The sequence below is a fragment of the Polistes dominula genome, unplaced genomic scaffold (genome assembly GCF_049000335.1).
Source record: "Polistes dominula isolate Pdom_NZ unplaced genomic scaffold, Pdom_raw_medaka contig_73, whole genome shotgun sequence".
NCBI lineage: Eukaryota > Metazoa > Arthropoda > Insecta > Hymenoptera > Vespidae > Polistes > Polistes dominula.
Window position 1 is genome coordinate 4,837,454 of NW_028300951.1, and position 14,319 is coordinate 4,851,772.

Here is a 14,319-nt window from a genome sequence, read left to right on the forward strand (position 1 = left end):
AGGTTAGGTACAAATGATTTAATTTATTATATTAGCCATTAAGTCCATGTTATTAATATAAATAATACATTAGAATAAAAATATTTCAGTTATCCGTAATATAATTATTAATATTTTATATTTTATATAAAAGCAATATTATGCATATACATATTAGATGTACTTTCATAAAATCCAATACATTGATTGGTTGCACATTTTCCTTTACAACAAACTTCATTGTATAACCAATGATTACGTTATAAATAATTATATTACTCCTATATGTGATTGTTCATGAGAGAAGGTATTTATATCATCTTTCAAGAATTATAACAAATTAGGTGATCGAATTTTTCAATTATCGATACAAATTAATAGAGGGAGAAAATGGGATTGTGATTGGAGCTTAATACAATAAAAAAAAAGATGCTATTGTGAGACGCACTCTCGTATACTTATTCAACCCATCCTAATATTAATTATTAATATTGTATATATTTTTTATACTAATAATTATTAAAATGAAGTGAACTGACAATTCCAAGAACATTACACATGAGTATATATTTATATATATATTAAGAATGGTAATAATAATAAAATGTGATTTTTAACATCATATACATTTTACATCTATTATTAAGTAAATGATGAAAGTAATTAATCTTAATCAACAGGCTGTTATTACAATTATTATATATTTTTAATATTAGTATTGAAATGACAATATATTATTCAAATTTTGCTTTTCATTTTTTAATATTTTGTGTGAAAGTAAATTTAGAACTTAGTATAAATAAAATGTTTTTATTTATATTTTAGATGCAGTAGTTATTTCTTTTGATAATATAGAATTTACTAAATCTATGATTGAGTAATATCGTAATCGCTACTATTTTGTATAATTTGGCAATAATATGGGTAAGTAAATACATATTTAGTTTCATTAACTAATTTTATGTAGTATAACATATATAGACTATTCTTTTATTTCTGAAACAAATTAATATCAATTTGTAATGTATGATAGTGATGGCAGGAAATGAAGGTACGCCAGGATCTTTGGCAGAAGATACATTATCTGCAAGATTACAATGGCTTCGTCAAAGACGTGAAGCATTACAAGAGAAACTAGCTCTAAAAAATACAGAATTAAAAAATCTTTGTATAGAGGAGGCAGAATTGACGGGAGTATTACCACCAGAAATACCACTAGAGCCTGGGGAAAGTCCACCCACTTTCCGTAAAAAAGTGGGCACAGCATTTACATATCCTCAAAATCTAATCAACAAATTAAAATCAAATGAGATTGTAAGATTATTATCTGTTGTATTATATAATATTTATAATACATATTGGGAATGTGTTAAATTTCATTTTACTATTGTAAGCAGGAAGAATCAGCTCTAGAATTAGAGCGACAGGTTCAAATTGGTATAGTGGAAGCCGCTCTAGGAATCGTCAATGATCCTGCAGAAAGTAAAGCTGTACGTCGAAAACATAGATTGGTTTATCAACAAGGTCAAAGAAAACTTCAAGAATTAGAAGCACGCTTAAATTCCATACGTCAGTCTCGTAATAAAACACATCGTGCAGGACAATATCAGCATACGATGCCATGTAATATTCAACCACATTTACAGAACAATGTCAAACATAGAACAAAGAAACCTCGACCACCACTTGATAATACAGGTACTATTTATAATTCTATTTATAATAAAGAATGTTATGTAATATCAAAGTTATTAAGATTTTTATTCATTATAAATATTTTTATATAGGAAATGAAAGTTGTTTGGCCTCTACGAGAGGTATTGCTCAAGAAGAAAATGTTAATTTAAATTCCATAGGAACAGAACAAAAATATCCTGGATATGAAGAACATTTTCCATTTACGAATGCCTATCATCATGGTCATGATACTGATTTTTCTTCTACAAGTCCTGTTGACATACGACAAAATATTAAAGCATTAGAAAATGATTTTAATGATAACCACAATATTTATATTCTACCTGACCAATATCGTACTCGTACTTATTCTCATGGTAGTGGTGGTACACGCAGTCAGAATAATTATCAGGATAACAACCGAGTTTATCGTACTGTACCTAACACATACAGTGAAGAAGAACGTCAAATGAGATATCGTCAATTTCAACAACATCAACAACAACAACAGCAGCAGCAACAACAACAAAAACAACAAGAATTACAAGAAGATTTTTACAATCATCAACAATATGCAGAATATAAACTTGATAGCGAAGTTCAAAGAAAATCGAGTCAAATTTATTATGATAGAGATTTTCATTCTCCTCATCATATGCACGCGGAGTATCAATTTCATTATAAAAATCAGTCACAGTCATGGCAAAGAAAAGATCGTGATATGTCTATAAATAGAAACTTAAGATCTATAGGACCACCTGTTGATTCGCATATGCCTCCAGGATGTTGGATGCGTTGTAACGAAGAAATCATTTGGTGTCCTGACGAACAACTTGTGTCTGATAGATTTGGTAGTCTCGATCGTAGAAAACGAAATGGAGTGCAGCATGTAGGAAATATTCACACAGATACACAATCCCGATATCGGACAGTAACAATTGGGGGATCTAAAAATACTGTACCAGTTGTATCCTACCCACAACCTACTATTCATTTATTACCTTTATCAGAACAGTCACAAGTAAATAATAAAATTCTTTTGCGAACTCAATCCTTAGGAAGCGTAGAAACATGGCATTCCAACAGGTCTCAGGAATCACAAGACGATAAAGATACTACTGATAGCGTTAGTCGCAAAGGAAAAGAAAAAGAATGGTATGAAACATCTTTAGATTCAGGTGCAAGTCCTGCATTAGAGGCAGGCTTATTAATTACACACAAAGCTATGCACTGCCAATCAAGCTCACCTGTATCATGTGCTAAAGATATTGGTGTCATTAATAGTGTTAATGACAATACTGCAAAGAATATCTATTCAAATACGCAAACACGTTCTAAGTTGGAAACATCTATTCAAACACAAACACATGTACAGCCAACTCTTATTTGTTACGATAATTGGCGACCTAAAGTACTTGAAATTCCTGCAGAATCAAGAAAAATTCAGGAAAATAATGATGAGGGAATTTTAATAAGATCTCCTCCTAATTGTACAGTAGTGCAGGCAGGAAAATATCAGCCTTATAGAGAAGTTACGAAACCTTTTGAAATGTCAGACTTTTATAAATATTCGACTAAATTTCGTAAACGAAATGAAATATCTGGGCAAACTTCATCAAATGAAAATTGTTTAGATTCCTATGGTGGAGATTTAGCTGGTTCTACCGATTTACAACAAGAATCTGATTCTCCTAATTATATACACAATGGTAATGTTACTAGTCCAGTACAAAAAAAGATATATCAACCTGTTGAGCGTATGACATGTCAGCCTTATTTAACTACTTTGAGGTAGCTTTATTAGAAAATATTAAAAAATATTAAGAGAGAGAAAAATATGATGTGAATTCTTATTTTCTTAATCTCTTCAGTACAAGCGTCGACTTTAATCGACAGCTACGATACGAATATACTTGACCAGTCATCAAGATTCGGTAGAGTATGCCCTACCGAAAAAAATTAAATATAATAATATATATATAATATTGAAATTTACAATTCAATTAAAAAAATACAGCCAGTTGAATTTGCTTAAATAGCGTAACAATTTTATAATACGATATTTTCACTATACAGTGATTCATTTAAAGATATAATAGATATTGCCTTTAAAATAAGTGCAATTATAATAGTATCTTATGTTATATATATAAATATATAGTTTTATGGAAAATAATAAAATATAAATTTATATTAAAATTAGAATATACAAAAATGTTTGTATTGAAAAAAGTGATAAATTTGTTAATTTATAATTTATGTAACATATGATGACCTGAACATAGTGCCTTACTATCTTTTTAATAAGCATATTTACGCACAATACAATACTTTATTATTTGTTCTTGGTACTTAAAGTTATTATTAATGAGAAAATTTCTATATAAAAAAAAGAAAAATGTTTAATTATTCCTATTATTGCATTACAAGTATTACTGTAATTCAGTTGAAAAATATATGTAAATATCTATATTGATTGTAAAAATGTAGCAAAAATTTATCGTGTTATGTACATCATAATAATATAGATTAATAGTGTAAACAAAAAATTGTTATTAAGGCGTTTAAATTTTTATTTGTATCACGCAAATCATAATAGAACGATACTGAAATCAAATAAAAATATACAAAATATCAATACATAACATTATAATAATATTTAATCAAATTTAAGTGCCTACATTTATAAATATAAGAGCCAAAGACTCTAGGAAGACTATGTATCAAATATAATAATTTATTATATTTTTATTTTTTATTTTTTTATTTATATATATGTATGTATATATGTGTATATATTCATGTGTAAATGGAGTTATAACGCCCACACATCAATAATTTATATAGTATCAGTAGTTAGCTAAGATTAAAGGTGTAAAATAGCATTATCATAGCAACATTTCGACAAGTATTTCATATAAATTTACATAAACTAATTTTATTTTTCCTAATTTTTAGCAATATTCACAATTTTTCTTTTAACTACAATTTTAATAACTCTTTTATATTAATAGCTTTTGTAGTGTATAGATATTAACCATTTTAAAATAGTATTTATCTTAATATCAGGTAAATATCAGATAATTATTTTATATTATTTAATATAAACTTTTTCAAATACTACATAGCCATATGCATTTATAAAAATAAAATGATTACTGATTTCTTTAAACATTTTTCAATTATATTCATAAGTACAATCAACTATTACATTTAATATAACATATATATATATATATTACTAAGTAGTATAAAAACTTATGAAAAATGTTAATATTTTAAAATGTAGCATTAAAAATTAATCCAAAATAATTAATTTTACAATTAATTATTACGTACTTGTACAAAAAGAGGAAACGTAGAGATAAAAAAACCAAGATAATAAGATGATGTCTACGCATAGATTCACTATATTTATTTTATTTTTCTACTTTTAATAACAAAAATATATATATTATTGTGAGAAATAAAATTAAAGCCAATTGTGACTTACTCTTATCATCGAACTTGTCTAATATACAAATTAATGACAACTAACAAGAGTTATCAATATTAGAGATGACTAAAAATCATCTTAGTCTGTTCACGGGATCTTATTAATTATGCTCACAATATTGTAAATACTTAAAATCCTAAATACTTAGGGCGCCCTATATAGCGATAGCGTGATAGAAAACTAAAAAACGATTCGTATTTATTTATTACAGAATAAATCGTGTTTTTCTTATAATGGTAATATAAACGTTTCTATAATCAGTAATAATTTTAATTAATTAACAAGGGCATTATATATATATATATATAGTTGACAGTGAAAGATTAGGAATCGTTAACATTAAAGATGTTTTACTACATATATCGCGTGGCACACTTTTCAAAAAATATTACTATATACCTATAACATAGAAGAAATTATTATGTAATTTTATTATATATAACAATAAATTACAATAATTTTAACTTATATTAAGTATCTAAATGTACAAGAGAAAAAGAGAGAGAGAAAATGTTGTTTTCAAAATTTTTAGAATTTTACTCTTATTGTTAAAGATATGCGTTATAGAATACCAATTATTTACTTATTTTTTAATTCTCTTATGTAAATTCTAATATTACTATTATTTTAATACTATTATGAAACAAAGCAATTTAAAGTATACTTTAATATTGTTTTTTCATAATTACATTGAAAATCGAAGAATGATGTTAAAATTATTTCTTTAAAATGATTACAAAAAAAGATTTCTATACCTGACTTTTATAATTTATGAATAAGGCCATTAAAATGAAAAATATCTTTTATCTTTTTTTCTCATTCTCAAAATGAAAAATGTTATTTATCTTTTCTTTCTCATTCTCAAAATGAATAAAAATATAGAAAAATTACGATAAATATTATACAGTAAACTCTCATATAATGCAAGATATAATACATAAGATACATTTATGAAAAGCACATACAATGAATTAAAACGAGATGATTACTTAATTAATTATGTATTATTAATTAATTATTTATAAATATTTACTTGTTATATAATTAATTGATTATTCAAAGATGATTAATTTATTATATAACTAATAAATTAATTATAAATAATTTTCTTATTTACTGATACTTTAGTTAACATTTTTATATAGCGCGTTACATGAAAATTGCGTTATATAAAAACCCTTTGTAATATCTTTAATTTATTATAAAAATTTGCATTATATTGTAATTTACTGTATAGTACATATGTTAATCTTTTAAAATATAATATTGATCAACATATATGTACCACAAAATATCTCTTACATGCAATTAAATCGTCAGATGTAGATTACTTAATGTAAACTATATTGTACTAAGTACAGATAGAAAAAAAAAGCACGAAAAACATTTTTAAGATTTGATGAATACTTATTTAGTTTACAAAATAATATCTTATAAAGGAGATAATTAGTATGCAAGTTAATTTGGAATATAAATATGTAATAAAACATAAAATATAACAAATTACTCTAGCAGGTACACCTATGTACATCAATATAGATGTTATCACTACTAAATTTTTAATAAAGTCGCTCACAAAAAGTAATTTTATATAAAAAAATGAAGTTCGACATTTAACATTTCATTTAAATATCTAACAGTACTTTTGCATAAAATAGTAATGAAAATGTAATAATACAACACACATATTTTTTATTAGGATAAAAGATAATAAACGGAATAAAATATTATGCAATAGAATTAATATATAATCACGCGCATGTGCTGTTTTAAAAAAGAAATATTAAAAAGAATATATGAAATCCCAAGTGAACGTTAAATCATAAGAATAAATGAAAACATTTAGATTAGATATTTAACAAAATATTACAAATCTTTGCGAAGCAGTTATTAATATATTTAATCCATTATCATTAACTTATTTAACTTTAATGGATGGGGGACTTTTTGCGCATTGTTACAATTATTCGTATGAGATAATAGATAAATTTTTGTTGCATGGCGTAGACATTATTAGGGACGTGCCGCTATTATATATAATAGTTTTATAAAAACGTAATATATATATGGGGCATTCCACATTAAATCGATCACTTTTGACTAAAATTTGAAAAATTTTAAGTTTCATCCAAAATCGAAATTTTTTGCAGAATTTAACTTCAAATATTTTTGTTTATATTTTTTTTTTTTCAAAAAATACATTAAAAAACAAAAAATTTTAAAAACAAACGTCCCGATAAGTCTATTTTTGACAAAGTTATGGCTATTTGAACAAAAAATTGAACAAAAATTATGAAATTTTCAAAAATTTATAATTTTTTTTTGGGTTGGGCACAAAATTTAAAAAAATGTTCAAAAAGGTTTTTAATGAAGTTGAAAATAATAAAAACTTTCAGCAAAATCGAAAGGGGTCGGGATCAAAAGTGATCGATTTAATGTGGAATGCCCCAAATATATATATATATATATATATATCATTAGAATACGGGCTATAAAATCAGTTAATTTCATTATAATATTAAGCCCGCTAAATATAACAGTTCTTCATTGTTTATTCACTAGCTTATAATTTCATTGAAAGCCACGTCCAACCACTAATTTATTACTCACAAATAGTGCCAAAGTCGTTTTGTTTCTTATTCACTAATCTGTTTCACTTCATTCACACATCCTCACACATTATATATATATATATATATATATATATTATATATATTTATATATAAATATAAATATATATATATATATATATATATGAACGTACGCATTTATATGAATAGTCTATCATTATCAATTGTAAAGAATAACACTATACAATTTGAATAATTGAAAGAAATTGATAAAGATTCGCAGAGCCATAATATAAGAGGTAGGCGGCAATATATAACTGCAATTTTAAAATTAGTATGTAGTCGACAGTCTAGCATACCTATCAGATCTTCATTTGCTCTTATTTGATAAAGTATACTGATGTTTTATTCTCCATAAATAGTAGAAACCATATAATTTAAAAAAAAATAGAACAAATTTTTTTCATGGATAAAAATATACACAACATTAGTTTATTATTATATATATATATAGTTTATAATAGTTTATAATAAATTACATTAACAATTCTTTTTGCATATTTAAACATAACAAAACATCAAATTATAAAACAAAATAGTAAAAAATATATACATTATATGAAGAATCTAAAATATTAAATACTTTCATTTTTAACAAATTTTTGTATATTATAGAAACTATCACAGAAAACAAAAAATTGATCGTTTCTCAAAAAAAAAAAGAAATAAATTACAAAGTTTAAATAATTTTTATATCTTATGGAGAATAATACGATTCAACATTGAGCAAAGATTAGAGCAAAACTAAAGTATTTTTTACTGGAGATATATCATAATTCCAATTAAACAAACTCTAGCAATTATTACTTATAATGATACATATTATTAAACCTTTCGCTCCGAAGGGCGTATATATACGCCCTCGAAGAATGACCATTAATGTATGAAGAGTGTATATATACGTTCCCGAAAAGTACACGATCAAATACAAAAAAAACAAAACGCTTCATACCCAGCGATTATATTTTGTCTCAATCGTGCTGGAGCGAAAGGATTAATCTTGGCTCTCTTGATGCAACAAAAAGTATTTTTCTATATCAGAGTAAACACATTAGGTTTCATAATTTCTATACAATATTAATATAAATTAAACACAATAATACGTATTTAAAATACCTTAATCCTTTCAACGCTATGGACTTTATATTATTTCGAACCCGTATAATTTATTGAAATATAAATGTACCAGAGAATAGTATACTACTAATACGTATACATTTTATAATTATTTATGTATCTAATTGTAGTTTTAATGTAGAAGTAAATTCGGCCACGTTATTAACAAATGTTAAACAAATATTTCTATTGAATATTTTCCAGTACAACAATAGTGTGAAATAATATAGTGTACGATACCGACAGAGCCACACACATAAAAAGTAAAAAAGTATTCAGTCCAGTGTGTTTTATCACAGTAAGTGGACAGCGCATAGCATGTGCGTGTCATTAAAAATTTCAGCATTGAAAGGATTAAGTATTCTGACGTACGATTCAATTAGAATATTTATAATCAATCATTAACTGCAGTAGAATTAGTTAAAACGTGAAAAAGAAATGATTTCACAGGTAATGGGATATTTAATAAGTACGTTCTATTGCTATAAATCTAAAACTTTGTATGACCAACTATTTGTAGTACTTATTCAAATTACCAAGCTTATAATCACGTATTGATCTTATGTGATTATCATTATTTGTAACACACGTACAAAAGGTGAAATGAAGCTGGGATGTTTTTTAATATAATCACTCAAACAATTTGAATACTATTGATTCATTCCGCTGCTGGAACCACTAGAACATGACAAATGAATGAATAGTACTAGTAGCAGCAACAACGGCAGTGATAACAGTAGTATCAAAGCAGTGCTACAACAGTCAACTAGCACACTTAGCACAACTACAATGCTACTTCGTATTCAGACCAATCAGATTCATCCGAGTCTGAAAAAATTGGTGCAAAATCTTCAAAATCTATATACATCAAGTTTTCATCTCTGCCTTCAAGGAAGTTCCATAAGATCAATTGCTATGAGAAATAAATTCAATTTTACAATTAGAAGCTTACGTAATAATTTAACATCATTAATTCAATAATTAAAACCAATTAACTGAGTTTGACGAATATACTCGACATGAAGAAATGGCAGGATTTTGTATCTCATGACATGCATTCAATAGTAGTGACCATTGGCTATTTAAATTGTAATTTTTGTGAAAAACGAAACATATTCTTAAATTTCAAGATGTTTAGAATATTTTGTAAAAATATATTCTCAATAAAATATATTTCATACGATATTCTCACTACATTTAATACTATATTCTCAATAAAATAGATCATCTCATAAAACCAATAGACATACAGCGAAAGTGTGCATCTTGTGGGAAAAAAAACAACAAGAATATGCGCAAAATGTAATATTTCGTTTCACGACAAATATTTTCAATATTTTCATATACCATAAACATTATTTTTTTATTACTTTCAAGAAAACTGAATAAGACGAATATATACTTTAATTTTTGTTTTCTTAGTATACCATAGTACATTCAACCAATGTCCCAAAAATGGGACGAACTGTAATTTTTATACTTAAATAAAAAAAAAAACAATAGTTCTAGTTGGTTAGTATGAATATCATTATATAGTTAATTTAATTTTTTTTTGCATTTTCGACACATGACAAGTATACCAGTCATGATACAAAATTCTGCCACTTCTCCATGACGAGTATACTTATCAAACTCAGTTAATTGGTTAATATATTACATAATAAATTATACTTACTTGTATAATATCAGCATCACTATCAGGATTACGACGTTGACGAATAGGTGGACCAACGTCTGTTTTAGTACCATCTGGTAAAGCGTGTAGATAAAAGCATTTATTACCAAATGGACATTTCCCACGACCTTTGTTGAAGTATTTGCAATCTTTAGTACTGCAATAAGTAAATTTTATTATATATTTAGAAAGAGAAGAAAATAATATAAAATATATTTTTTTATTCCTCTTACCTTAATGCATCTTTATAATCCGTTATCAATTTTTCTTTTTCTTCTTTTGTATCAACCCAATACATACTAGGGCATACAAAATCAGAAGTGACACGACATTCTGGACAAGCTCTTATTATTTTATTATCAAATTGCTTAGCTTGTCTCCATTTTCTAATGCAGGTTAAACAAAAACAATGATTACAGTTTGGCAAAATACCAAACCTTTGTTCGCGTGATGACTTTTCCATTATTGTTTCAAAACAGACGCCACAAGACTTTTCTCTGCTACGTTGAATAGCAAATGATAATTCCATGTCAACTTCATGTTGTTTAACACATGCCTATACAAAAATTAATATTCCATGACAAAATATTTGGTTACAAATCAGTTAGATATTACTTTACATGTGCTAGCTTGTTATTACCAAATATACTCTAATATGTTAATAGATTATTATTATTATTAATTGGCGTTAAAAGCTCAAAAGTTAATTGCCGCAAATACTAAATCCAGCTAGTGTTCCTGTCCCTGAGCAGGACCCTTCTATTCGCAATCTTCGTAGCCTATTTTTTTAAGATCCCTTCTAATATTGTTCTCCTATCTACGTCTCGGTCTATCCAGTGGTCTTTTCCCGTTCTTATAAATTACTTAAAAACTTATAAATAGACACTTACATTTGTATGCTTTTTCCGAAATTCTTCATTATATGGATGAAGAGCTGCACGACCACACAGTTCACAAATATTTCCATGCAAATATGTGCAGTTGGGTCTTTTACAAATCCCGGTAGCTTCGGCATATGGACAAAGAGGTTGCAACGAAGGATCAAAAGCTTGACCCGATGGACTTACAGCTTGAGCATATGTAAGAGGTTTGGATGTACCAGTTGAAGTTCCTGAAGTATTAAACATTTCGTTGTTGGATGTAGAAGAACCAGCAACTGATGAGATAGTCGATGGTATAAATTCAGGAGCTTTAACCCATTCTTCAGCCACATGAATACTTCCCATGCTGCAAATATAAATAATTCTGATATCCTTATTATTTTCTAATGGAAAAAAACTATTTCAATAAAATTTATTTTCTAAAGGTAATGTGTTTTCTACTTAAAGTCTTTATAGGTTAGGCTTAACGTGTTAAACGTTTTCAATTATTATCAATCAGATGCTAAGATTTGTGCTTTATTATCTGAAAGATCAAATAGGAGAATACTTTTTAAATATAATGATTACATAATACAGTATATGTTACATACGTATTTTTTAACTCCATTGAAGTTGTAGTACTGACAGTACGTTGCTTTAACGAAGAACTTTCTCGTAAATTGTTTTGTATACAAGCGTTATCGGCAGGTTCAGAGTCATGAAGAAAATGACACTGACTACCATACTTGCACGTGCCATATTTAAAAAAGCGACAAGTAGTATTGGATGGAATAGTGGGTAATATTTCTGTTTCAAGAGTTCCTGGTTCATGACGAGTAGATTGAACATGACGATAACGGCAATTACTTCCTCCACGGCACAAGCCATTTTTAAAAAACCTAAATGTAACATAGATACAAGAGATTAATATAAATATACACATTAAAATTAATATAAGTATGATATTGAAGTCATTAAAATTTAATAATTTGGTACTCTATAATTTATTTTGTAAGTTTGATTAACTATTTAACTAATGTCTAAACATATAGATATTTTTCTAACTAAAACAAAAAAACAAAAAAACAACATTAACATAAGTTAAAGGACATTTCGTAATTGAAATGAACTGCTATCTTAGTTTAATAATTTAACAGATTTAAATTTCACGGTTGTAAACAGTTTAAGGAATTGTGTCAATATTTACATTAACTTGTTTACATATTACATATATTTAATATTTCTTAAATAGGACAATTAATTTAAAAATGCTAAGATAGTTCATAATAATTTGATGTAATTATCGATGAGAGTTAATATAGTTTTTGAAAATATAAGTTCACATCTTACCGGCAAACAATACTATTATGTGTCCAATTGTCGGCCATTTTCTCAAGCTTCCACTGTACAATGATTAACGACGCGTTCTCCGAGAGTCGCGTGTAAATACCAGCAAATATTTAGATACGAATAAATTCACATATGCTGCAGAACAACCGTTTTTATGGGATCTTGAGAATTGCTCTGAAAATTTCAAATCAAACGTACAGCCGTTCAATCACGCAGTAGCCCTTTTCTTGTCTCCTCCCAAAACCCTTAAGACCGTTCACAAACTCACACTTTATATCTTATCAAGGGCTTATACTCTGCCCTCTGAATATATCAGTCTATACTGTATCGCTATTTCCTATCTCAATGTAATATCTGGTAGTTAAAGAGTTAATATATACATAACACATAAGCATTTAAGATCCATTTACACATATGTAAGTATTTAACCGAAGTGAATGCACAATTACGCTTTACCGCGCATGCGTTAAAGCTTCAGAGCCTTATCATTCATATGATATATATATATGATATATACATGATTCATGTATTATATACAATCTTCTGTTTTTTTTCTTCTTCCTGAATATTGATAATAACAAAAAATGATTTTTTAATTTAAAATTAAAATTATATTTTTTAATATTCTTATATCTCAATAATAATAATTTAATAGTAACAATTTAGTAAAAAAAGAAAAATATCTTAGTGAATTTTATTGATAAAAAATAATGAATTTAAATTATTTACGCTCAATGAGAACATTGTCTCTCCTCCTATCTCTCTACTCTCTCTCTCTCTCTCTCTCTCTCTCTCTCCTCTAATTGGTTTAAAATTTAAATTAAATGTTATTTATATAAAAAATTGTTTTTAGAAAACGAAGTTTTAATTTAGTAATTTATAATCATCAGTATAATTTTCGAACAAACTATTGTTCAAAATTTATAAAACAAATCTAGTTTCTTGGATAAATCATAATGATTGATTTGAATTTTATGAAAACGAAATAATTAGTATTTTTGTGTTATTGTTGATAAACATTTAAACTTGATATACATGCTTGTATAATATTAATATGATAAAAATCTTTTTCTATAATTGGACTCTTACCAACTGTTGTTATTTAGGAATACCGGTTAAAAATGACATATGAAATGGTTGGTAGTTGCATGTATACATAGTTTGCCGCCACGATTGTTGCCCTAGCTATAACATTTGTATATTTAAGTTATTTATGCAAATCCAAGTCGAAAAAGATAGAATGTGTTTTTCTTGTGAATAATAAAAGGTGATTTTTCTTTAATATAATTATTTGATATTCTTACCGTTTGAAGTGTATTTTCTTTTTTCAATGTAAAATTCACGAAATGTGAATAAAGTTCTGAAAAAGAGAAAAAAGATTATAATTAAAAAGAGAAATATTTATCATTAATTTTTATTTATCTAATAATAAAATAACGTATGAAAAATTATTTTATATTATATTATGAAAAATATTGGTATATTTAAAAATAATATGGAGAGTTCCTAAATTATACTCTAGAAGATTGTAAGTAT

At 26.3% G+C, this 14,319-nt stretch overlaps 2 protein-coding genes across 4 annotated transcripts; one reads left to right on the forward strand and one right to left on the reverse strand.

The window, feature by feature from the left end:
- The first annotated feature begins 56 nt into the window (after nucleotides 1-56).
- On the forward strand, nucleotides 57-6,712 carry sstn (stepping stone). Of its 2 annotated transcripts, none has more exons than XM_015316255.2 (5): nucleotides 57-569; nucleotides 805-903; nucleotides 1,013-1,293; nucleotides 1,374-1,677; nucleotides 1,767-6,712. In XM_015316255.2, the coding sequence occupies exons 2-5, from the start codon at nucleotides 900-902 to the stop codon at nucleotides 3,449-3,451; spliced, it is 2,274 nt and encodes a 757-aa protein (XP_015171741.1). In that variant the 5' UTR covers nucleotides 57-569; nucleotides 805-899; the 3' UTR covers nucleotides 3,452-6,712. The 2 variants fall into 2 exon arrangements, with proteins under 2 accessions (XP_015171741.1, XP_015171742.1); XM_015316256.2 differs by having other exon boundaries at nucleotides 1,377-1,677.
- LOC107063958 (putative E3 ubiquitin-protein ligase makorin-4) lies at nucleotides 5,057-14,265 on the reverse strand. 2 transcript variants are annotated; one of them, XM_089172172.1, is made up of 8 exons: nucleotides 14,088-14,265; nucleotides 13,873-13,968; nucleotides 12,784-12,957; nucleotides 12,045-12,332; nucleotides 11,464-11,800; nucleotides 10,807-11,129; nucleotides 10,574-10,730; nucleotides 5,057-9,811 (listed from the first exon to the last, which is right to left on the reverse strand). In XM_089172172.1, the coding sequence occupies exons 3-8, from the start codon at nucleotides 12,819-12,821 to the stop codon at nucleotides 9,683-9,685; spliced, it is 1,272 nt and encodes a 423-aa protein (XP_089028298.1). In that variant the 5' UTR covers nucleotides 12,822-12,957; nucleotides 13,873-13,968; nucleotides 14,088-14,265; the 3' UTR covers nucleotides 5,057-9,682. The 2 variants fall into 2 exon arrangements, with proteins under 2 accessions (XP_089028298.1, XP_015171642.1); XM_015316156.2 differs by lacking the exons at nucleotides 13,873-13,968; nucleotides 14,088-14,265 and adding an exon at nucleotides 13,052-13,261.
- Between the last annotated feature and the right edge of the window lie 54 nt (nucleotides 14,266-14,319).

Bases quoted from the DNA above. Each gene is read 5' to 3' on its own strand.
- sstn (XM_015316255.2), top strand. The intron at 1,294-1,373 runs GTAAGATTATTA...TACTATTGTAAG, and splicing joins AATTAAAATCAAATGAGATT to CAGGAAGAATCAGCTCTAGA. The intron at 1,678-1,766 runs GTACTATTTATA...ATTTTTATATAG, and splicing joins ACCACCACTTGATAATACAG to GAAATGAAAGTTGTTTGGCC.
- LOC107063958 (XM_089172172.1), bottom strand. From the start codon at position 12,821: ATGGCCGACAATTGGACACATAATAGTATTGTTTGCCG. The intron at 11,801-12,044 runs GTATGTAACATA...TTATATTTGCAG, and splicing joins TCAATGGAGTTAAAAAATAC to CATGGGAAGTATTCATGTGG. The intron at 10,731-10,806 runs GTAAGAGGAATA...TACTTATTGCAG, and splicing joins GATTATAAAGATGCATTAAG to TACTAAAGATTGCAAATACT.